The sequence below is a fragment of the Hemitrygon akajei genome, unplaced genomic scaffold (assembly GCF_048418815.1).
Source record: "Hemitrygon akajei unplaced genomic scaffold, sHemAka1.3 Scf000125, whole genome shotgun sequence".
Taxonomy (NCBI): Eukaryota; Metazoa; Chordata; class Chondrichthyes; order Myliobatiformes; family Dasyatidae; genus Hemitrygon; species Hemitrygon akajei.
In genome coordinates, this window is record NW_027332011.1 from 1580640 (window position 1) to 1603835 (window position 23196).

The window sequence follows — 23196 nt, forward strand, 5'->3', positions numbered from 1 at the left end:
TTATCGGTACCGGCGTCCGAACCGCGACTGAAGTCCAATTACTGTCAGCTCCGGACACACCTTTCCTCCTCTCCCCGGGACAGTCCAAGTCCTTTCCCTCTCTCTCTACGAGGGCTCCGGGGAACTTTCTGCTGAGGAGCGAAGGTGCTGGAGCCGTGGCGGATAGATGGGTCTCTTCCTCGTGGGGGTTTCTGGGTAAAGAGGCAGCCATGGATGAAAGGGCCAGCGTTTTCCCCGTTAGTCCGTAGGCCGTATTTAGAATCGCAAGGGGAGGGAAGGGGAGTAGATGGATCACTCGGGCACCACCGAGCACTGAGGAGCTGACCTTCCAGTCAATGAAAATGTCAATTTTTACTGCATGAAAAGAAGGAAACAAAATCCTTACATCAGTTTTAGTCCTTGTGGAAATCACCTTTGTTCCATCTTGATCTGGACCTTTCTACCTGTGAGAACATGTTTAGTACCATTCGCTTTGGGTACATAATGATACCAATTACCTTTGGCCTGGGTATCAAGTGACCTGTAGCGTTCTCATCACAAATATGCCACACTCCAATGAGAACGAGGACTGCCCTCCCCATCATGTTCATTGGCATTCCCTCTGATGGGCTCTCCACCGTCAATCACCTGTGCGGAGGGGCAGAGTAATTTGAAACTCTCCAGGGTTTGCCATGTAACATCACATGCTCTTTGTAGTGCTGTCGTACATGACCAGAACTTGAAATAATACCAATGTTTTCCCTAATTTATTTTTCTCACAACGTATGGACCGACTATTTGTCTGAAAGTTAAATGTTTAAACAGCCTGAAAACAGCACGGCATCAACAAAATACCAGCTGTGCAGCAACAAAGGCTCTGTGTGTGGGAGCATTTCAGTTACTGCGCAGCTCAGAATAATATGGGACAGAGAATAATACTAATGGAAGGAATCAGACTGGGCCAAGTCACAGATTGAATGTCCCATTCTCACACAGACAGGAAGACTGTCGGGGAATTCGATGGACAGACCAGTTGCCGGCACCATGAACAGTTAGAAGGTGAGTTCTTCCCCCAACTTGGGTTGATCCTCGCTGTAACAGTGTGATGTCAGAGATCAGAAAGGAGACTAAAATTATCTCATAATATATTGGCTGTGAAAATTAATCAGATACAGGAGCAGAATGAGGTCATTTGGCCCATCGAGTCTGCTCCACCATTTCATTACAACGGATCCATTTCCCTCTCAGCCCCACTCTCCTGCCTTCTCCCCATATCCCTTCCTGCCCTGACTAATCAAGAATCCATCACCCTCTTCCCTAAAATATACCCAATTACTTGGCCTCCAGAGCAACTCATAACAACAAATTCCACAGATTCACCACACTCCGGTTAAAGAAATTCCTCCTCATCTCCATTCTGAAAGAACAAAGCTCGATTTTGAGGCTGTGTCCTCTGGTCTCAGACTCCCCCACTCTGGTAAACATACTCTCCAATCCACTCTTTCGAGACTTTTCAATGTTCGATAGATTTCAATGAGGGCCCCTTCATTATTCTGAACTCCAGTGAGTAGAGGCCCCAAGCCATCAAATGTTCTTCATCTGACAAACCCTTTAATTACAGAAATATTTTTGTAAACTTCCTTTGAATGCTCTGCAATGTAAGCACATCTGTTCTACTTAAGGGGCCTGAATCTGCTCTCAACAGTCCAAGTGAGGCCACACTTTATAAATACTCAACAACACACCCTTGCTTTTATATTCTCGTACTCTTCAACATTATTTCCTCTCCATTGAGAAAACAGTCTGCACTCTCATTGCCTCTAACAAAGTGGATGACCATAGACTTCTCTGAATGATGACTTTCACTCATTGATGTCTTTTGTAAATCTTTTTTACAGGTTAGAAATGGCAAAAATTGTGTACGGGAATTTTAAACAGAACAACCTGTCAGTTTGCTGTCTCTGCCCAGATATTAAAGGAGTTACTAGATATTTAACTATGTGTCACTGTTGATCCTTGGAGATGAAGAATTATGTCATCACAGCTGGAAAAGTGCTTTGTGTCTAAAATGAAGTTTTCTGTTGTAACTCACTGAAATCCACTGGAACTGGGGAGCTGAGAACACACCAGCATTTGTTCACCTGAGATCAGTTCTTCAACTACATTGATTGTGCAAGGGGTTTACTACATCTGACATTTGACTTATGAATTGGCAAAGAACTGTGGGAAGGGATTCACTCTTCACTCACTCATCTGACCTGCATGCACACCAGCGAGTTCACACTGATAAGATGTCGTTCACCTGCGCTGATTGTGGGAAGGGATTCACTCGGTCATCCAGCCTACTGACACACCAGCGAGTTCACACTGGTGAGAAGCCGTTCACCTGCTCAGACTGTGGGAAGGGATTCACTCAGTCATCGCAACTGCAGAGACACCAGTCAGTTCACACCGGGGAAAAGCCATTCACCTGTTCAGACTGTGGGAAGGGATTCACTTGGTCATCTGAACTGAAGATACATCAGCGAACTCACACTGGGGAGAGGCCGTTCACCTGTTCAGACTGTGGAAAAGGGTTTATTCGGTCATCTCAGCTGAAGGTACATCAGCGAATTCACACTGGGGAGAGGCCGTTCACCTGCTCAGTCTGTGGGAAAGGATTCACTCAGTCATCTGTACTGAAGGAGCATCAGCAAATTCACACAGGGGAGAGACCGTTCACCTGCTCAGACTGTGGAAAAGGATTCACTCATTCATCTTTACTGAAGGTACATCAGCGAATTCACACTGGGGAGAGACCATTCACATGCTCAGACTGTGGGAAGAAATTCATTGACTCATCCAGGCTACAGGCCCACCGGCGAGTTCATACTGGAGAGAGGCCGTTCACCTGTTCAGACTGTGGGAAGGCATTTACTCGGTCATCTCAAGTGATGGTACATCAGCGAATTCACACTGGGGAGAGGCCATTTTCCTGCTCGGAATGTGGGAAGAGATTCACTCATTTATCTGACCTACAGGTGCACCAGCGAGTCCACACCGGAGAGAGACCATTCACCTGCTCAGACTGTGGGAAGTCCTTTATTCGATCAGTTGAACTGAAGACACATCAGCGAATTCACACTGGAGAGAGGCCATTCACCTGCTCAGACTGTGGGAAAGGGTTCATTCGGTCATATCAACTGAAGGTGCATCAGCGAGTTCACACTGGGGACAGACCGTTCACCTGCTCAGACTGTGGAAGGGGATTTACTCAGTCATCTCAACTGATGATACATCAGCGTATTCACACTGGGGAGAGGCCGTACACCTGCTCTGAATGTGGAAAGAGATTCAGTCAGTCATCCGACTTACAGACACACCGACGAGTCCACACTGGGGAGAGGCCATTCTCCTGCTCCCAATGTGGGAAGAGATTCTCTCAGTCATCCCACCTTGTGACACACTACCGAGTTCACACTGGGGAAACTGTTTAACCAGGCGACAGGCTACAGGCTGGATATTTCACCATCACAGTTACTGAATCAAGTTCAAAAGTGACTGTTGGTGCCGAACTTGGTAATTATTGCTGCTGTTTATCAAACCCAGTTCTGCACTCTGGTCACTGGATGTGGGAGGTATTCCTCAGCTAATGTTCCCGTTTAATGGGACTGGAGTTTAATGGTTTGGATCTGTGACACCGAAATCAGTTCTCATTTAAATTCTGACCACATTGACAGAATCTCCTTTCTCTCCCCTGACTATCATCTCCTATAACTACCGCAAGGCATGAATTTACACTTCCCTGTTGAGCATCAGAGCCGACAGTGCTACCGGCCTTTCTGTTGCTGCCGTGCCCCAATGGGTCAACCACCACCCACCCAGCAGTATCCAACAAGGTGTTCTGCTGAGGAGAATGCCCACAGGACAGCCCCGCACTGTCTCCCTAATGACCCTTACCTCTGCTGGTGGTCACGCTTCTCCTATCCGAAGCTTGTACTCTGGGTGTGGCCACCTCTTCAGATGTTTCTGTTCAAATATTATTATTATTATTATTATTATTATTATTATTATTATTATTATTATTATTATTATTATTATTATTATTATTATTATTAAAAATAACACAGGTACATTGAAGTAACAACACTCACAATCCCTCAAAACAAATTATCTTAAAGATTGAACATTTTTGTGAATTAAAAATCCCTACTAAGCAAGAAATGTGAGAGAGAAAAGAAACCCATTGGGGGTATAACCCCGGAGCCAGGCGTCATACAGAAAGCTTCTAAAAATAAACATCAAACCGCCAACAAGAAAGAAAGATATATCAAAAAATAATTACACTTAGATAGTGGAGGAAATCTATCAGCTAACTGAAATGATAATAACGAGCAAATGAGCCCCATCTCTTCTCAAAATCAAATAAAGGTTCAAAGGTTCGACTTCTAACATTCTCCAAGCTAAGACACAGCATCACTTGAGAGACCCGTTGTGACAAAGTAAGAGCTGATATGTCCTTCCATTTCAACAAGATGGCCCTCCCAGCTGTTAATGTAACAAACGCAATAGCATGTTGGTCAGACACAGAAATACCATGGATATTTTGAGGAATTATTCCAAAAAGCACAGTCAACTTCTTTTCTTTCTTTTTACAATATTTTTATTCAGAAGAAAAGAATGATTTACAGAGTGCAATACATTGATACATCTCAACATAACTTGTGTACATTCATATATTGTGATAAAATTGATCAAAATGTTATAGCATATCACATAAAGGTATACCACTCTGTAATCAAAAATTTAAAGATAGGTAATACATCATAAAAAAATATATATAAAAAAGTCAACCCCCTACCAACTACCAAAGGGAAAAAACTGATGGATGATAATCAATAAATTAGAAAAGAAAACATATTCGCTTAAGAAGAGAAGATAAAAATATACATAAAAGTCTGTGCACTGTTAAACTTTATAAATTGGAAAAGTTATTTAGGAAAGGTGCCCAAATATCATAAAAAGATTGTTTCGAATTTAAGACTGAGCAGCGGATCTTTTCTAAATTTAAATCAGACATAATATCACGTAGCCATTGAAGATGTGTAGGAGGGGTAGACTAAGAAGCTGTCCAGTTTTTATCCGAATGTTTCGCCACTTTGTAATAAATGTAACTCTGCTGATGCCTCTTTAATTCATATGTTTTGGATTTGCCCTAAAATTGAAAAGATTTGGCGGGAAGTATTCCATACCTTCTCACAAATTTTTAGGGTCCAATTTGACCCAAATCCCTTTACTGCCTTGTTTGGTATTATTGCAGATGAAGATATAACTTTAAATACTTCTAACCTACAGGGTTTAGTTTTTACCTCTCTTTTAGCAAGGAGAACAATCTTGCTTAAATGGAAGCACAGTCAATTTATTAGGTTGTAATTTGATTCTGAGTGCTTTAGAAATTATCGAAAAGACTGACTTCCAAAACTATTTTAATATAGAACTTGACCAGAACATATGTGTCAGTGTAACTCTCTCAGTTTTACATCTATCACAATACTTGTCAACTTTGGGAAATATTTAAGAAAGTCTCTCCTTCGACAAATGGTAACGATGTACAATTTTAATTTGAATCAGTGAATGGCTAGCACAGATCGAAGAAGAGTTAACCAGCTTCAGAATCCGTGTCCAATTCTCCCATATCAACGTCAAACTGAGTTCCTTCTCCCAATCTTGTTTAATCTTAAGTAAAGGACGCTTATCCCATTGTAATAATAAATTATAAATTCTTCCAATAGAACCTTTCTTCGAAGGGTTCTTATTCATAATAGTCTCTAATAAGTCAGCCTCCAATATGTAAGGAAAATTACTTAAATATTTTTGAATTTCTGAAACAATATCTAACTTGAAGGTATTGTAAAAAGTATGAATATGAGAGAGAATATTTATCGACTAATTGTTCAAAAGACATCATTCTGCCTTCTTTAAATAAATCTAAAGAGGAAGTAATACCTTTATTTTTCCAAAGTAAAAATAAATTGGATTGCTCCAGGAAGGTTTAAAAAAGTGATTACGATAAAATAAACTACAAAGTTTAAATTTTTTAAGATTAAAAAAATTGTGGACATGGAGCCAAATTTGCAAAGTGTGCTTAACCACAGGATATAGGTTTTAAATTAGCAACTTTAGCTAATTGTATAGGTAGAGCAACTCCTAATAACGGAGTTAAATAAAACTGTTTCGCAGCTCTCAGTTCCAGGTTTACCCAAATTGGCCGATCATTCCTATCACCCTAATATAAGCAAAAGGACACATATCGCAAATTAACACCCCAATAATAAATTCTTAGATTAGGCAAAGCGAGACCTCCGTCCTTTTTCAACTTCTGTAAATGACATTTACTAATTCTTGGTCTTTTATTATCCCAAATAAAAGATAGAATAATAGAACCAATCCCATCAAAATCCCCTGATAGCTGAAAAATAGACCTACAGTTATTAATGACAACAGTAGCAATAGGAGATTTATATATGATTTTAATCCAATTATTAAAATTAATACCATAACCAAATGTTTCTAAGACATTAAGTAAATATTTCCATTCAACTCGATCAATTTCCTTTTCAGCATCCAAAGATTCAACGCATTGTGGAGATTTAGAAGCGGGCGAATATATAATGTTAAATAGTCTCCGAACATTTGAAAAAGAATAACGACCTTTATAAAGCCTGTTTGAGCTTCAAAAATGATTTTACCCACAAACTCTCCAACCGATTGGCCATTATCTTTGACAGAATCTTAGCATCAACATTCAATAATGAAATAGGTCTGTATGAGCACAGGCAATAGGATCTTTATCCTTTTTGAGGATGAAAGAAATAGAAGCCTCATAAAAAGTAGAGGGTTAATCGCTTTTCACAAAAGAATCTTTAAGCATCTCCAACATATATGGAGAAAGCAATTTTCCAAATTTTTTATAATATTCTACAGGATAACCATAAAGTCCCGGAGCCTTACCAGATTGCATTGAAAAAATAGGTTTATGAATTTCGGATTCAGTAATTTGGGCATCCTAATGACCTAATGGTCTTCCTAATGACCCTTACCTCTGCTGGTGGTCACGCTTCTCCTATCCAAAGCTTGTACTCTGGGTGTGGCCATCTCTTCAGATGTCTCATTGATAGTACCTTCAGGCTGCCGAATGATCCTGAGTACATCCAACTCCCTGAACCAGTCATCAGGCGCTGTGATTAGGTGCACTTCAAACAAATAATCATGAGGGAAACTGTTAGATATCCAGAATTCCCACATCTGACCGGAGGAGCATCCCATCTGCTCTGCACTAAAACACACCACTGTGGGTCAGGAAGGAATTAACATATGCAAAAAAAAAAAATCAAACGTTAATGGGTCAATGACAGTGGAAGGAGAGTGAACAATTGTCTGTGTTTTTGCCATGAGGTCGAAGGAATAGAGGCTGCCATTTTGTGAAGCTGCTCTGTAACCCCCATTTTGTGAACTGATTGATGAACTGATTGCTATGGGATAATCTAATCAGATCAACTGAACACCAGAAGTTTCTGGTGTTCCCATTCTAAGCCTGAAATCACTCTCACATAAACCATGTATTATGTACACTGTCAGGTTTGCAGAAGTAATCTCGTTATCTCTGAACCTAAAGTCACTCTGAAATAAGGTGTGTATTATGTACAGTGGCAGGTTTGCAGAAGGAATCTCGTTATCTCTGAACCTGAAGTCACTCTGAGATAAGGTGTGTATTATGTACAGTGGCAGGTTTGCAGAAGGAATCTCGTTATCTCTGAACCTGAAGTCACTCTGAGATAAGCTGTGTATTATGTACAGTGGCAGGTTTGCAGAAGGAATCTCGTTATCTCTGAAACTGAAGTCACTCTGAGATAAGCTGTGTATTATGTACAGTGGCAGGTTTGCAGAAGGAATCTCGTTATCTCTGAACCTGAAGTCACTCTGAGATAAGGTGTTTATTATGTACAGTGGCAGGTTTGCAGAAGGAATCTCGTTATCTCTGAACCTGAAGTCACTCTGAGATAAGGTGTGTATTATGAACAGTGGCAGGTTTGCAGAAGGAATCTCGTTATCTCTGAACCTGAAGTCACTCTGAGATAAGGTGTTTATTATGTACAGTGGCAGGTTTGCAGAAGGAATCTCAATATTTCTGCCGAGTGTCTGAACCAGAGCTGAAGAGATCAAAAGAAGTCACCTTTGGCAAGACGTTGTGTAGCCTTTGGACTACATCCAGTGGAAATCTGTCAATCAACAACCTAATGAACTTCAGCCAACAAGAATTACATGCATCCTCTGAACTGATAAGAGTTTCTTATCAGAGTTTCTTAACAAGAGTTCCAAATACAAAGCTGTGATAACTCCTGAGACTAGCCCTCACAAGGAAGAAACCCCATGGAAGGGACAGGAGAAGAAATGATCGATCGTTTGGACAAAATGGGATCCCCTGTTTCAGTGTTGCGAATTTGAGAAGTGGCCAGGGTGTGCATTACTGCAGAGGGAACAGTGGAATTCATGTTTTAAGTTTTTGGCCAGAGATCAACATAGTTACTTTGTTGTTTGTGCAGGAATTTGATTAAATTGAACTTGAATTTGATTAATTAAGAGTTGCCTGGTGAGTTTCCAAACTGATCTCAGTTGATGAACGGTGAACATATTTTCGCGCCCTGGGGTGCACTCGAAAAGACACAAAAGTGGTCTGGGACCCTAGTGTCGAGTTGAACCACACAGTAGGTTAGGATATTAAACTGTGAACGAGAAAGGACAGGAAGAACCCAGGGATTCAGAGGATTTCAGAGATTACTTCCATGGTTAATTATGAAGGAAATGGTCAGATTATGAGGAGCTATTAGGAAAGTTTGAGAGTCGAGGGTCAGGGACTCTGGAGGAAGAATTCAGGAAAATATGAAAATAAATTAAAGAAATTATAAGGGATTAAAAATGTTATAATGTGATGTTTGTTGGATGATCTAATGGAAGTGAAGAGAGAAAAAACTGAAACTGACAGAGGAATTGTGTAAGTGTAGGGAAGAGTTAGAAATTCTGACGGAGCAGGATCAGGTGAATTTGATCCACATGAGTCAGTTTCAGGCTCAGTGTGAAGCGTTAACAAGAGAACATGAGAAAACTGAAGAAGAGTATAAACAGGCGGATACAGAATTAGAGAAAGGAAAAGTCAGGGTCGGGATTTACAGCTGTTGTGAATGTCATGAAGAAATCGGCAGCTGAGAGGAAAGGCTGCGCTGATCGCAAGTGTTTAAAACAGATGGAAAATCTGCAAAGTGAACTCTCAGCTCGGAGAGGAGTGATATGTGCGAGGACTGACGATGATGGTGATGCAGATTGGGGTGATTTAGCGTATGAAGAGACGCTTGTATCACACACCGGGTTGCTCTCTTCAGTCACCTGATGAGGTAATCGTAGCCTTTGGCCAGGGGCAGATACGGTTAGGTAATGCCCAACCTTCATAGAGTGTTTCAACCCTTAACCACTACACTGTCCAGTTGGTGGATCAGAAGTGAGGGCCAAGTCACTGCCCATCTGTTCCTGACCTCCAGATCAACCCCTCTCTCCAGCTCCATACCCGGTCAGGGGCTCTTTCTGCTTCCTCCCCCATCCTGCCAGCTGCTTGCTTCTTGCTCTTTTCATCAAGGCCCAGCACAGACAGCAACCTCCATGCTGGCCGTGCCGGGAACCCACTACAGTCGATCTCCATGAGGAACAGCCACGTCTGCCATCCTTTGTCCCTGCACTCCGGGACTAACAGTATAAAAGCCAGGATTATTGGGGAAGTGGCCCGCCTCCCAGCAGGTTTTTCCGAGAGTGGGTGGAACCTTCAACACTCAGTGCCCCAATGGCGCCTGTAGTAATGGAGGGACTGCAGGACACACCGGAGCCGGGGGTGTGGGGCGTGTGTGACACGGTATTCTGTCCCTTTGACGTGGCCCAGTTGAGTGCTGGAGCTGCGAATGAGAGATGATTCTCGGAAACTTTCCTGATGCATTCAGCACGGAGGAAGGGAAGCTAACCCTTCTCTGTCTAACTTCAGCTTTCCCTTCAGCCCTGCCGGAGGAACAGGCACCCGCCCAGGGGACACGGGGTGATTTACAGAAGGCACCATTAGAAGCTGTTGGACTAATAGAGGTGACAGTGGAGATTTTGAATAACTGCAGACACTGGAAAGGAAGGAACCTTCTATATCTGTGACGAGGTTGTGGCCGGTTTTATTGAGTGTTTTGGGTCCTACTTTGGATACGCAGAATTTGACTCCGTGACAGAGTAGGAACTGGCCGAGGAACTTGGTATCGCACAGTACCGAGGAGAGCAGAAGGGTGTGTGAAATGATTGATCCATTCAAATCCCACACATTCTGAAGCATGGGCTCTCTGAAGGATGATGTGAACGAGGGAAAAGGGAGTGAGGGAGAAAGGTACAGAGGAGGGTAAGGGGAAACAGGGTTGTAAAACGACCCTATCACAGAACAAGGTTTGCAGTGGTAGAATGAAGGGAGACGGGGTGCTGATCAGGATGACCTGCCACCGAGCTCAACAGCGCCGCCTAATGGCTGGGTTAGCAAACACGTGGTTGGAACACTTACGTTCCCACTGTTATGAGTACTGGATCCCCAAAGAAATGATGCAATTCTGGAGACAAAGTTTATTTTGCCATTGATTGCCCACAGCCCAGGTGGGTTGGGATTTGTCAGGATGTAACAATGGCCCATTGCCCCTGGAAGGACAACTGTGTTACGTATAATGCATAGCCTATGATGCTGATGAAAAGCCACCGCTTGTATCCAGAGTTACCTATGGGGAGTCCACGTTGAATGTGTGTTCACCACGTGGTTGGATGGTGCAGCTGGACCGCTTGTAGAAACTAAAGTAGGAATCCGCCCCGTAAACTTTATTTGGAATGCCAGAGACTCTTGAACCACCCTAAACATGGCCACGTTCAATGCAACACTTTGGGAAAGAGAAGATACGGGACTGAATCGAGGGGATAAATTGAACTTGAGGTCTGTGGATACGTGTATAGTCAGGCAGGGTCAGGCAGAGACAATGGGTCGATGCACAGAGACACAGAGACACGCTACACACTTTCTTATCCGCCTGTCCAGCGCTCCGCCGTGTTCTTTAACACATACGTGGTGATATGATTGAAACATACTCAACCCCCTACTAGACTTTATGGCCATGTATTAGGGTTAAGGGTGGGTCCTGGACCGAACCGAAATGTTCTGACTGTGACTAAGTCAGTGAAGATGTTGGCGGGTTTTGTGGATGTGAAAGTGTTTATTCACCATCACAAGCAGATCCTTTCTTGGCGACCCCCTCGTTGGAGTCCCCCAAACACAAACTAATCCAAGTGTTTATACTCTCGAGGAGAATGGTAACAGTAGGCGATTCAATACAATTTTACAAGCTGCAATGACACAATTTATTTCAATATTCTGTGTCTCAATTGGCTCCATTGAAATACATATTTACAGTGGGAGCACATTGAATTGATGAGAAACTACTGAAGGTTCAGTCACCTTTGTTGGGACAAACTAATTCACACAAACATTCCAAACATTGCACTAGTTAATTATTTAATCGCAATCTGTCACCACGGGGATTGTACCTGCCTGACATAATTGGTTTGTAAATAATTTTAAAACAGCTATTTTTAAATCTGTTGAAATGTGTCCCTGTGGATTCGCTAAATGGTATTAAAAACCGCAGGCATGTGCTGCCTTAACATTTCATTCCGAGAGATCGCCTGTAGCACAGTGGGGACAGGTCACTGGACAGAGAAAATGCCTGCTATGTGGGATAGGTACATTAATGTGGAGAAAATATTGTACGTGTTCATCGCCGTCATTGGAGTTCCTGGTGAGTGAGCAGAGCAATTCATGTTTGTCATTTCTGTGTGTTAACCATGTGAATCTGTTTATGATCATTTGACAAGCTTCTAACTTGATGATCGTTGTACAAGTATCCGTCAGAGATATCGATCCTGTCAGTTCAACACTCTGATATTTCATATTTAATAACAAGTGGAACTAAACTCTTGTCTCTCATCCAACTCACGGGATCTTGCCTTCAATGACACCTTGTCCGGAGTTGTCCCAGTGTGGGGACAGGCAGCTCTCCCGCAAGCTGTGACTGAGAGGGGTTTACATTGTAAAGTTCACTGTTTCTGAGTTATTGACCAGAGAGAAACCCTGGTCCTGTGTTTCACGTCTCCCTGTGGAGTTTGTCACAGTCGGATCTCACTGCCTGTCGGTCAATAACTGGGTCTGTAAACACAAAGTACACAGCTGGGGTCAAAGCAACACGTACAGCAAGCTGGATGAACTCAGCAGGTCGGACAGCATCCGTGGAAACGAGCAGTCAACGTTTCGGGCCGAGACGCGTTTCCACGGATGCTGTCCGACCTGCTGAGCTCCTCCAGCTTGTTGTACGTGTTAATAATTGGGTCTGATCATCTGAACCAGTGTCCGCGGATCTGCTGACGAGAGTTATCGAATTGATCTGCGCTGTAGAATTAATCCATTAACGGAGCCGCTCAGCCTCAGGTTACTGAGTTGTTCCTGCTTTCCCTCTGAGACCCGTCCTAAACTGGGGCACCGCTTCGTCCTGTAGAAAAGTCTCGGCCCAGAACCGAAGTTTGTCCAATTCCATGGATGCTGCCTGAGCTGCTGAGTCCCTCCAGTACTTTTTGTGCGTTGCTTCCCTCCGTATCATTTCTCGGCTCCATCAGATGCTGAGTTTCCAGGGGCCTGGTCAGTCACGGTTAAATCAGTGAAACCGGTCACGTTAGTTACTGGAATCGGTATCAGCACCGATCTTTGTTGTTTTGCAGATCGCTTTTATCGTCGACGATTGTCCACACATTGTCTTATCACCACACTGAAGAAGGCAGGTCAGAGACAGTGTGACCAGTGTCTCAAGTTAGATCAGCAGCCGTTCACAGTCTCGAGCACTCCTGATCTTTAGCTGAAACCCGATCCCTTGAAGAATGGGTTCAGTAATGCCCTCTGTCTGTTATCTCTCTCTCTCTCTCTCTCTCTCTCTCTCTCTCTCTCTCTCTCTCTCTCTCTCTCTCTCTCTCTCTCTCTCTCTCTCTCCCCCCCCGTCCCCCTCGCCCTCCCCTCCCCTTCCCTCCCCTCTCCCCGTCTCCCTCACCCTCTCCCCCCCCCCACAACATGCAGTGAATTTAGTGGCGATTGTGATCCTGTCTCGGGGGAAGTGCGGCCTCTCTACCTGCACCACCCGCTACCTGGTGGCCATGGCAGCGGCCGATCTACTAACTGTTGTCACCGAGGTCATTTTGATTCGAATCAGACAGTATTACTTCCGGTGGAGTTTTCTGAGCATCACCCCTGTGTGCAGTGTTATCGATGTACTGAGATACACAGCCACACACTGTTCTGTCTGGTTCACCGTCACTTTCACCTTTGACCGGTTTGTCGCCATTTGCTGCCAGAAGCTGAAAACAAAATATTGCACCGGGAAAACTGCGGCTGTGGTTCTAACAACAACCGGCGTTCTGTCCTGTCTGAGAAACGTTCCCCGATACTTCACACGGGAACCCAGAGTGATAATCGACAATGTTCCGTGGTTGTGTTATACCAAGGACAATTATTTCACTGACCCCTGGTGGGTAGCATATGACTGGCTCGATACGGTTTTAACTTCGTTCCTCCCTTTCGCTGGGATACTGCTGCTCAACGCTCTGACAGTCAGGCACATTTTAGTGGCCAGTCGGGTCCGTAAGGGGCTGAAGGGTCAGAGCAAGGGGGAGAACCGCAGTGACCCGGAGATGGAGAGCAGGAGGAGGTCTGTGGTTTTACTCTTCACCCTCTCCGGCAGCTTCATCCTCCTGTGGATGACACAGGTTGTAAATTTCATATATTATCAGGTCTCAGGGGAAGGATTCAGTTTCAATGATTCTGAATTGATCTTTCACTACGTCGCAGTTTTGCTGAGTAATTTCAGCTGCTGCACAAACACATTTATTTACGCGGTGACTCAGTCAAAATTCAGGGAACAGATAATGAGGGCGGTGAAATATTCTCTCCCCTCGGTGCCTCATTTTATTAATAAAACTACGTCCTGAGCACAAGTCGGAGGCGGCCACAATTTCTCCAGTCCGGAGGCCAACTCCTCACATTCACCGCCTGATCTACCAGTAGTTATTCCGGGGCCGACTGTCCCATCGACCGGCAGGTCTGGGACATTAGGATAGTGTGTTTCTGGGAAGGGGCACTGTCCTGGACTCGCCAGATGTCAGTCAACGAACTTCTCTGAAATGCCAGCCACCCATTAGTCTGTGAATATGTCCATCTATCCCTATTCCCGCCCACCAACCGCACAGACCGACTTTGACCCGGAGACACAGACAGCAGGAATTCTAGTCTGATTCTGGTTGGCTAATCCAAAGTCAAACAGACCAGTTTCCGCCTTCCCCTTGAATGACTGGCTAAAGTGAATATAAATACGGTGGGGGGGGGGGGGGGGCTTTGAATACATGGTGGTTGTCACTCCAAATTAATGCACATTCCCGCCACTAACGGGACTGGAATATGGTGTAGAGAATTGGGAAATAAAACCCTCTCTGGTTCTTTTTTATAATGAAAACTAAATTACACCCAAAAATCCTATACATTGCACCAAGTGAAACCCGATGCAGAGAGTTAAATTAAACTAATTCCCATAACTGAAATGAAAGATTGTAATGAAATCTGCTTTTCATTTCTATATACTTGATCACCTTCACCCTAAAATATTCTGTAAATGTGTCTCCCCTTGTGCCCAATGTCCCACTAGATTTACCATAAGCCCCTAATTCTTAACCCTGCAAACCCTGAAACAGGTTCTGATTTGCAAAGTGGAAGGTCTTTATCTGGAGTTGAATCTTTAACAGCTTCTGTAATTAAATAGTCAACCCGCTCATTCACAACCAATTCTAAATGGACACCCAATCCAAGTGAACCACAATATTCGACAACACAACCCGATCTGCGCTCATCCACAAGTCAGTGTGTACCCCGTATGTGGCCTACATACCACTAACCCTGTGCACACCTGCAAATTACTGTGCATCCCATTTTGGCCGACGCATTCTCAAAAGCATGTTCACCCCAAATCTGGGCGCCCCTCCAAATCCGCAAGCAACCCGCAAATCAGTGTGTACACCCAAATCCACAGACATTTTCACCCCTCGTGCTCCCCCAAATTCTCATGCAACACCAAATCCGTCCGTCCCAAACACTCTGACACCTCGACGTGCACATTAGATTATTTCTGAGCAAGATATTCAGTGCATTGATAACGGAAGTATCTATAAATGAAACGACCTTGAGATACGTCACAACTCCAAATCCGCAGATACCACAACCCCGAAATCCGAAAAAAATCCCTATGTTGACCTATCACTCCTAATTTAACGAGTAACACCAAATCAGTGGGCATCCCCCTATTTGCCAAGGCTGCCGTAAATCTACGCAATCCACAAATCAGTGTGCATTCCCGCATGCATAATGGGTTACCGAACAGTCGAAATCAGTTCAAATAGTTCAGAAAATGGCTGTCTTTACTCAATCGAAACCTAATTTGCAACTCCAGACCGGCTGACGTACCCGAATCTGGCTGTAACACTAATCCCGTGAGCACCCCCATATGTGCGCGCATCCCTAAACAGGAGCGCACTCCATAATCATTTTGCAGACCAACCCGCTGAAAACTCCACATGCACATTAGCTAATCCCAAAGAATCATTTTCAAACAGTACACAAAACGGCTGACTCGATATTAAACACTTGCACGCAACCCGGAATTCTTGTGTAAATCTAAACCGGCTGGCATACGCTGATTCGAGTGCAATCCCATATTCAACAACACACATCCCCGAATAAGAGCGCACCACAAAATCTATGTCCATCCGTTGAAAGGGCAAAGGACAGAGGTTATAAACGTATTGGAAATTAAAACACGTCACAACTCCAAATCCACAGTCTCCAAAAAATCTGTGATTTCAGCTGCTGCACAAACACATTTATTTACGAGCTGACTCAGTCAAAATTCAGGGGACAGATAATTAGGGCGGTGAAATATTCTGTCCCCTCGGTGCTTCATTTTATTAATAAAGCTGCGTCCTGAGCACAAGCCGGACGCGGCCACAATTTCTCCAGTCCGGAGGCCAACTCCTCACATTCACCGCCTGATCTCTCAGTTTTTATTCCGGGGCCGACTGTCCCATTGACCAGCAAGTCTGGGATATTAGGATAGTGTGTTTCTGGGAAGGGGCAAACCACTGTCCTGGACTAGCCAGATGTCAGTCAACGAACTACTCTGAAATGCCGGTCATCCATTGGTCTGTGAATATGTCCATCTATCCATATTCCCGCCCACCAACCTCACAGACCGACTTTCCCACAAGGCAGCGGGAGTTCTAGTCTGGTGCTGGTTGGATAATCCAAAGTCAAACACACCAGTTTCCGCCTTCGCCTTGAATGATTGGCTAACATGAATATAAACAGGGTGGGCTTTGAATGCATGGTGGTTGACACTCCAAATTAATGGACGTTGCCGCCACTAACTGGTCTGGAATTTGGTGTAGAGAATTGAGAACTAAATCCCTCGCTGCTTCTTTGTTCTAATGAAAACTAAATTACCCCCAAAACCCTACAGATTGTACCAAGTGGAGATGGCGGCGCGACGGCAGCGCGCGCGGCCACTCCAGAATGAATATCTGTTATCTGTTAAGTAGGAGGCAGTGAACAATCCTGATTTGATGGGGACGGACGTGGGAAACACCGAGGAACATCCGGTGAAATTTCTGACATGCCTGTTTCGCTGCCGCTGCTACTGTGCGATCGAAAAATCTCCGGAGAGAAAGGCCCCGAATCTTCGGCTTTGCCTGTTGCTTGGCGGCGGGGGCCGGGGTCGAAGCGCTCGGCAGAGACGGTACTCGGTGTCGGAGGCCCGAGGTTTTCGGACGGACTCAGAGTTGGCTGTGGTCGGATGCTTCCAGAGGCTGCATCCGGACATTTTGCAGCGCTGGAGGTTCATGGCAGGAAGAGTTTTTCTTCCTTCTACCGTCTACGTGAGATGATGGGCTATCGAGGAGTTTGAGACTTTTATTTTTACCGTATCCATGATCTGCGCTTATCAAATTACGGTATTGCTTTGCACTGTTGTAACTATTGTTATAATTATGTATTTTTTGTCAGTTAGTCTTGGTCTGCCTTGTGTTTTTGTGTGATCATACTGGAGGAACATTGTATCGTTTCTTAATGCATGCATTACTAAATGACAATAAACGAGCACTAAGTGTCCTCATAATCTAAAGTGAAATCCAATAGCGAGAATAACACATATCAAGGATGTTTCTTTTATACAAACTGTAATAATAATTTCACTTTGAACGGTGAAAATTGTTTTTTTTCCATTATTTAAATGTTAGGCAGTCATTTGGAGAAATTCTGAAAATGATATTTGCTCCAGGATAATCCAGGTGCACGTGGGAGAGTCAGTGCGTCAGAGGAACAGAGAGGGTGGACAGCCTGAGGATGAAATGTCCAATACCAGAGGACACGTGCTCCGGGTGTAAGGGAGAACAGGGTCTCATTAGTCCTTTCTTGCACTGTTAGTTTATTTTGTAATTTAGTGTAATCTGTATATTTTCCTGACTGCTGCTGTAAAAAGCAAATGTTATTAGACGTTAATGTTAAACATGACACAGCATGTTTAAAGGAGTTATGTGCTGCAGGTTTATTGGACAGCCGGTGTTTATCCCTTGGGTGAAAAGTCTAATACCAGAGGGCATGTATTCATGGTGAAAGGGGGAGCACTACCTTGTTAGTCCTTTTTTGCACAATTTATTCTGTAATTTAGTGTAATTTATTCTGTAATTTAGTGTAATTTCCTGACAGCTGCTGTAAAAAGAACAACTTACATAAGAGAGTGATGTTAAAGCTGACTCAGAATGTTTAAAGGAGATGTACGTTGCAAGTTATTTTCTCATACCCATAGTGGTGATTGACTGGACTGAATACCAGGGGTAGAGGTGGAGGCAGATGCAATGGGGGCTATCGGATGCCATCTCAATGTGTGGAGAATGGAGGGATGTGGACCTTGCATAGACTGAAGGGATTGGTTTAGTAAGGCAGGAAATGACCAGTTCAATTGGTTCAGAAGAACACAGTGAGCAGAAGGGACTGTTCCCTGCTGCATTGTTCTATGTTTTGGAGATCACATTTGGAGTACTGTGCGCATCTATGGACAGCCGCCACAGAAAGTTCGTGATTAATCGAGAAAGGCAGGACTAGCTGGGACTCAAGGACTAGAGTCAGAAGGAAATTGGATAGTGACTGTGTACTGATCCCAGAACTGAAGGTGACAGATTCCCCCCTCCGCCACCACAGGCCCCATTGTTATGATGCCATTGTAGGGTAATGTAAAGGGTGATAAATGACATAAATTGTTCTTAATAGAAACTGCTACACATAAAGCACAAAAAACATGCTTTACTAGAACTAGAACTCCCGTCGGGCACCGCGTTCAATCGGCGGCAACTGCCGAACAACATGGATAATAAGCAGATATGGAAGCACCATATCAGTAAAATAATTGATCAATGTAAAGGAGCATTAAATATCTCCAGATATTTATATCGGTATTCTTCGGGTGCAACACGGAAATATTTGTTGACCGTTTATATTTGTTTAGTTCGATCTGTACTTGATTATGACTGAATCAGCTTCATCTTCAAATTTAACATCTCTTGGTGTGCTACAAGCACAGGCTTTCAGATTGTGCTGTGGTGCAGTTAGGTCGCCCCCTTCCTCGGCTTTACTGGTTGAAATGGGACAATTGTTCTTACAATTACAGAGGTCGAAGTTGATGCTAACATAGTAGATTAATTGGAGGAGACAAAGAAATGTTAAAGGTGTGTTGGAGGTCTGTTGTGAACATCGCTCAAAGAGTGTTTTAAATTTTAGGTGCCTGGGTTCTTATCATGCTGGGAATATGGGTGCATTGGATTATGCAATATGGATTATGAAATATGCAAGATATTTCTCGCTAGAACCACTTTTTTTTTCCAATTGTCGTTAGGATACACGATTTAATAAATTCTAAGGATTCTGTGCTGCCTGAGAGTCTGTTTGTTCAGCAGTATATTAATGGAAATTATTATCATATGTTAACTATTTTTACACATGGATCAAAAAGTAACTTAATAGGAAATGCTGTTGTGGCTCATTTTTCTGCCTCAGTTGCAGGTAACAGCAAAGAAATAACTTACCAGTCATTGTTCGGTATCTGAAGCAGAATTGTTTGCCATCATTTTAGGTTTACAGTGGGTGGAGAAAATTTGTCCTTACAAACTTGTAATTGGCTCAGATTCCTTTTCTGTTTTTATGAACCTTAAAATAGGTCATTCTAGCAGTCGGTCAGATTGACTGTTGGAAACTCATCAAACACTATTTCATATTGAAAGTTTGGTTTATATGTCTGCACCTTATGGGCCCTGCACATCGCGCTGTTGAGGGAAATGATGGGGTTGACTGTTTAGTAACAAAATCTGTTAAAAATCAACTGTGGGTATAAACATTCCACTTAACAAATCAGTAAGATTTTGTAACTTGTAAGATAATGGACTTAATGGCAGAGACCTTTGCAGAATACATTACCCTATTGGGACAATAGAAAAAGGGGTTAAAACAAGTAACGGACGCGGAATTATCTATCCTCTGCTTAATTATGCTTTATGTCTGGTTGGAAAACATCATTTTGCGACGTGTATGTTTTGTAATTATGAAACGGTTACACACATACTATTTCAGTGTGTAGCAAATAAGGTCTAAATAAATCAAATACAGACTTCTTTACAAACTTCGGGCGTTGATAGTTTTAACGTAAACACTTTATTAAGTTATGGGAGTGACTTTAAGTTAACTCACATAATTGAGCTGGAAAAGCCATGTATTAGGGGTAATGTCACAATTGTATCGTGGGACATCAATATGCAGGGGGATTGGGAAAATCAGGTTGGTTAGGACAGCTTGTATGTAGGCCTACTCGGTTAAGGGCTATCTTCGATTGGGTGCTGTGTAGTAATCCTGCTCTTATTCCGGAGCTTAATCTAAAGGAATCCTTAGGAGGCAGTGATCGTAATATAATTCAATTCATCCTGCAATTTGAGAGGGCGAAGCCTCAGTCACATTTATCTGTCTCTCAATGAAATAAAGGGAACTACAGGGGCATGAGAGAGAAACTTGCCCAGGTGAATTAGAGGAGGATACTGGAGGGGATGACGGTTGAGCAGAGGTGTCTGAAGTATCTGGTAATATTGTACAACGCATAGGATAGACATGTCCCACAGAAGAAGTTCTCAGATGATAGGGGTAGGCATCCGTGGCTGACAAGGGAAGTTAAAGACAGTGTGAAACCTAAGGAAATGACAAATAAAGTAGCAAAACTGAGTGGGGTGTTGGATTATTGGCATGCTTTTAAAATCCAACAAAAGGCAACTAAAAGAGCGATAAGAATGGTAAGGATGAAATATGAGGGCAAACCAGCCAATAATATAAAACAACATACAATTTTCATTCAATTACATAAAGAAAGAAAGGGAGTTGAGAGTTGATATGGGACCACTGGAAAATGATGCTTGTGAGGTAGTAATGCGGGCAAAAAAAAAATGGTAGATGAACTTAAAGAATACGTTGCATTAGTCACTGTGGAAATAACAGCAGGAGTGATTGACGTTGCTATTACAAATGAGAAAGTGGTAGACAACCTCAAAGGTCTTAAAGTGGACAAGTCATCCGGACCAGATGGACTAGATCGCAGAGTCCCGAGAGAGGTTGCTGAAGAGATAATGGATGCATTGGTAATCACTTGATTCTGGAATGGTCCTGGAGACTGGATAAGGGAAAATTGTACTCTTTAAGACGGGAGGAAGGCCAAAGAAAGGAATTCTAGTCCAGTTAGCCTGACTTCAGTGTTTGGCAAAGTATTGTAGTCTTTGAGTTTTCAAGGTATTTGGAGACTAATGTTGAACTAATTCAATGTCAGCTTTGTTTCTGCAAAAGGAAATCGTGCCTGACAAATCCTTTACAGGGCTTTGAGGAAATGAAAAGGAGCGATGGATATCATTTACTTGGATTTTCAGAAGGACTTAGATAAGTTACCGCACATGAGGCTACTTTTCACATAGTTTGTCAACAATTTAGATAATGGATTTGATGGCTTTCTGGCAAAGTTTTCAGATGGTATGAAGATAGGTGGAGTTGTAGGTGGTGCTGAGGAACCAATGCGATTGCAGCAGAGCTTAGACGAATTGGAAGATTGGTTAAAAAGTGGCAGAATGAATACAGTGCTGGGGAATGTATGATAATGCATTTTGGTCAAAGGAACAATAATGAGGGTTATTATTTGAATAGAGAGAAAATTCAAACATCAGAGGTGTAGGGGGACTCATTAGTCTTCCTGCAAGAGTCCCAGCAGGTTGTTTTGCAGCTTGAGTCTATGGTAAAGAAAGGAAATGCAATGTTGGCATTTCTTTGAAGGGGAATAGAATATTTAAGAAAGGAGATAATGCATGTGCCTCTGTAAGACACAAGTAAGACCGTACTTGGAGTTTTGTCAACATTTTGAACCCCAAATCTCAGAAGGCGGTGGGGGGAGGGGGGGGTGGTTACACTTTGAAACCTATCCAGTGTTGAAAGGACTAGATAGGGCGGATATGGAGAGATTGTTTCGTGTGGTGGGGTATCCAGACTAGAGGGCACAACCGCAAAATTGTAGGGATATATTTTTGAACGGAGACAAGGAGCAATTTTTGCAGCCAGAGAGTAGTGACCAGGTGAAATACTCTGTCGCAGACTGTTGGTATATTTAAGGCGGAAGTTTATCATTTCCTGATCGATCCGGACATCAGTCCACAAAGGATATGGCGAGAAGGCAGGTGTATGGGTTTGAGTGGGATCCGGGATCAGCCATGATGGACTGGCGAAGCGGAGTCGATGGGCTGAATGGCCTAATTCTGCTCCTATGTCTTATGGTCTTTCCAAGATGCACCTGACTCCCCTTTTCTAGTCAGCACCAACCCCAATTATCCCATTCAACCATGAAAGAATATTAGGGTGGACTTTAGGACCCGGGGGGGGCTCAGGACAACCGCCGCGGCTGCTGCTGAATCCGCAGTGTTTCTGTTCCGTTGACGGATGCATTAAACGAGTTAAAATTAACGGATTGATAATTCTCATCTCGTGTTTATTTCACCCTCCGCAGATTCACAGTCACTGGGTTTCATCTCCAGTCACGAAGAGAGGATAAAGTTTCCCCGTGACTTTATTCCCAGTGATGGTGTGGAGATGGGGCTCCTTCTCCGCGTTGTAAAATGAAACTGTCCCGGATTCGTAACTGAGATACACTCCCACCCTCCAGGGATGGGACCGGCAGCGAGACGGGACTCAGGGGTGACATTGATCACGTCATAACCCTGCTGGAACACATCACAATAACGTCTGATGACCCAAAATCGGGTCTCCGGTCTCAGTCCGACCTCTCCCTTCGTCTCCACAGACACTGCGGCGACTGCCAGATACCAGACCCGATTCCCCGCCACATCCACCTTCCATTAATGTCTCCCCGATGTGAATCCCTCCGATCCCAGCACACAAGCTCAGACTGTGAATCTCTACCCGGTGTCAGGGAGATCCCTTCGGGTCCGGGTCCGTCTCACATTCTTCCGATCCTCAGACAGGGTGACAGAGACTGGAGTGGTGGGTGAGAAAGCAGAGAATTAGAGAATCCCAGGGGTCTATGGGAACACTCGGGCAGAGCGATCCCATGGATCTGCGGGAGATTCGGGCAGCTGTTGTCAACCAACTTGAGCTAGTCTCATTTACCAGTTATTCCTTTCCACCTTTCTTATCCACGTACCTGCCAAGAACTATTTTTCAACATGTCACTCCACCCAACTCTAGAGTTGATCGTTGATCTCTAAACATAGAGCTGCCTCTTCGTTGTTCACTGTACCGTGATTATTAGTGTTATCCACAAACCTACTATCTATGTCACCTACATTCTCACCCAAATCATTAATATGAATGACAAACAACCGCGACACCAGCACCGACTCCCGCAGGTCATAGGCCTTCAGTCCTCTGTTTAAAATACACTTGGACAGACACTTTAACAGGCA

General features: G+C 43.6%; 1 protein-coding gene across 1 annotated transcript in view; it reads left to right on the top strand.

Moving 5' to 3' along the window:
• The first annotated feature begins 840 nt into the window (after nucleotides 1–840).
• Nucleotides 841–23196, top strand: part of LOC140723680 (uncharacterized) — a 39842-nt gene continuing 17486 nt past the window's right edge. Inside the window, exons 1-2 of the mRNA XM_073038243.1 lie at nucleotides 841–1038; nucleotides 1878–2796. Coding sequence (XP_072894344.1) covers nucleotides 2184–2796 — 613 coding nt within the window. The 5' untranslated portion in view covers nucleotides 841–1038; nucleotides 1878–2183. The remainder of the gene's footprint in view (nucleotides 1039–1877; nucleotides 2797–23196) is intronic.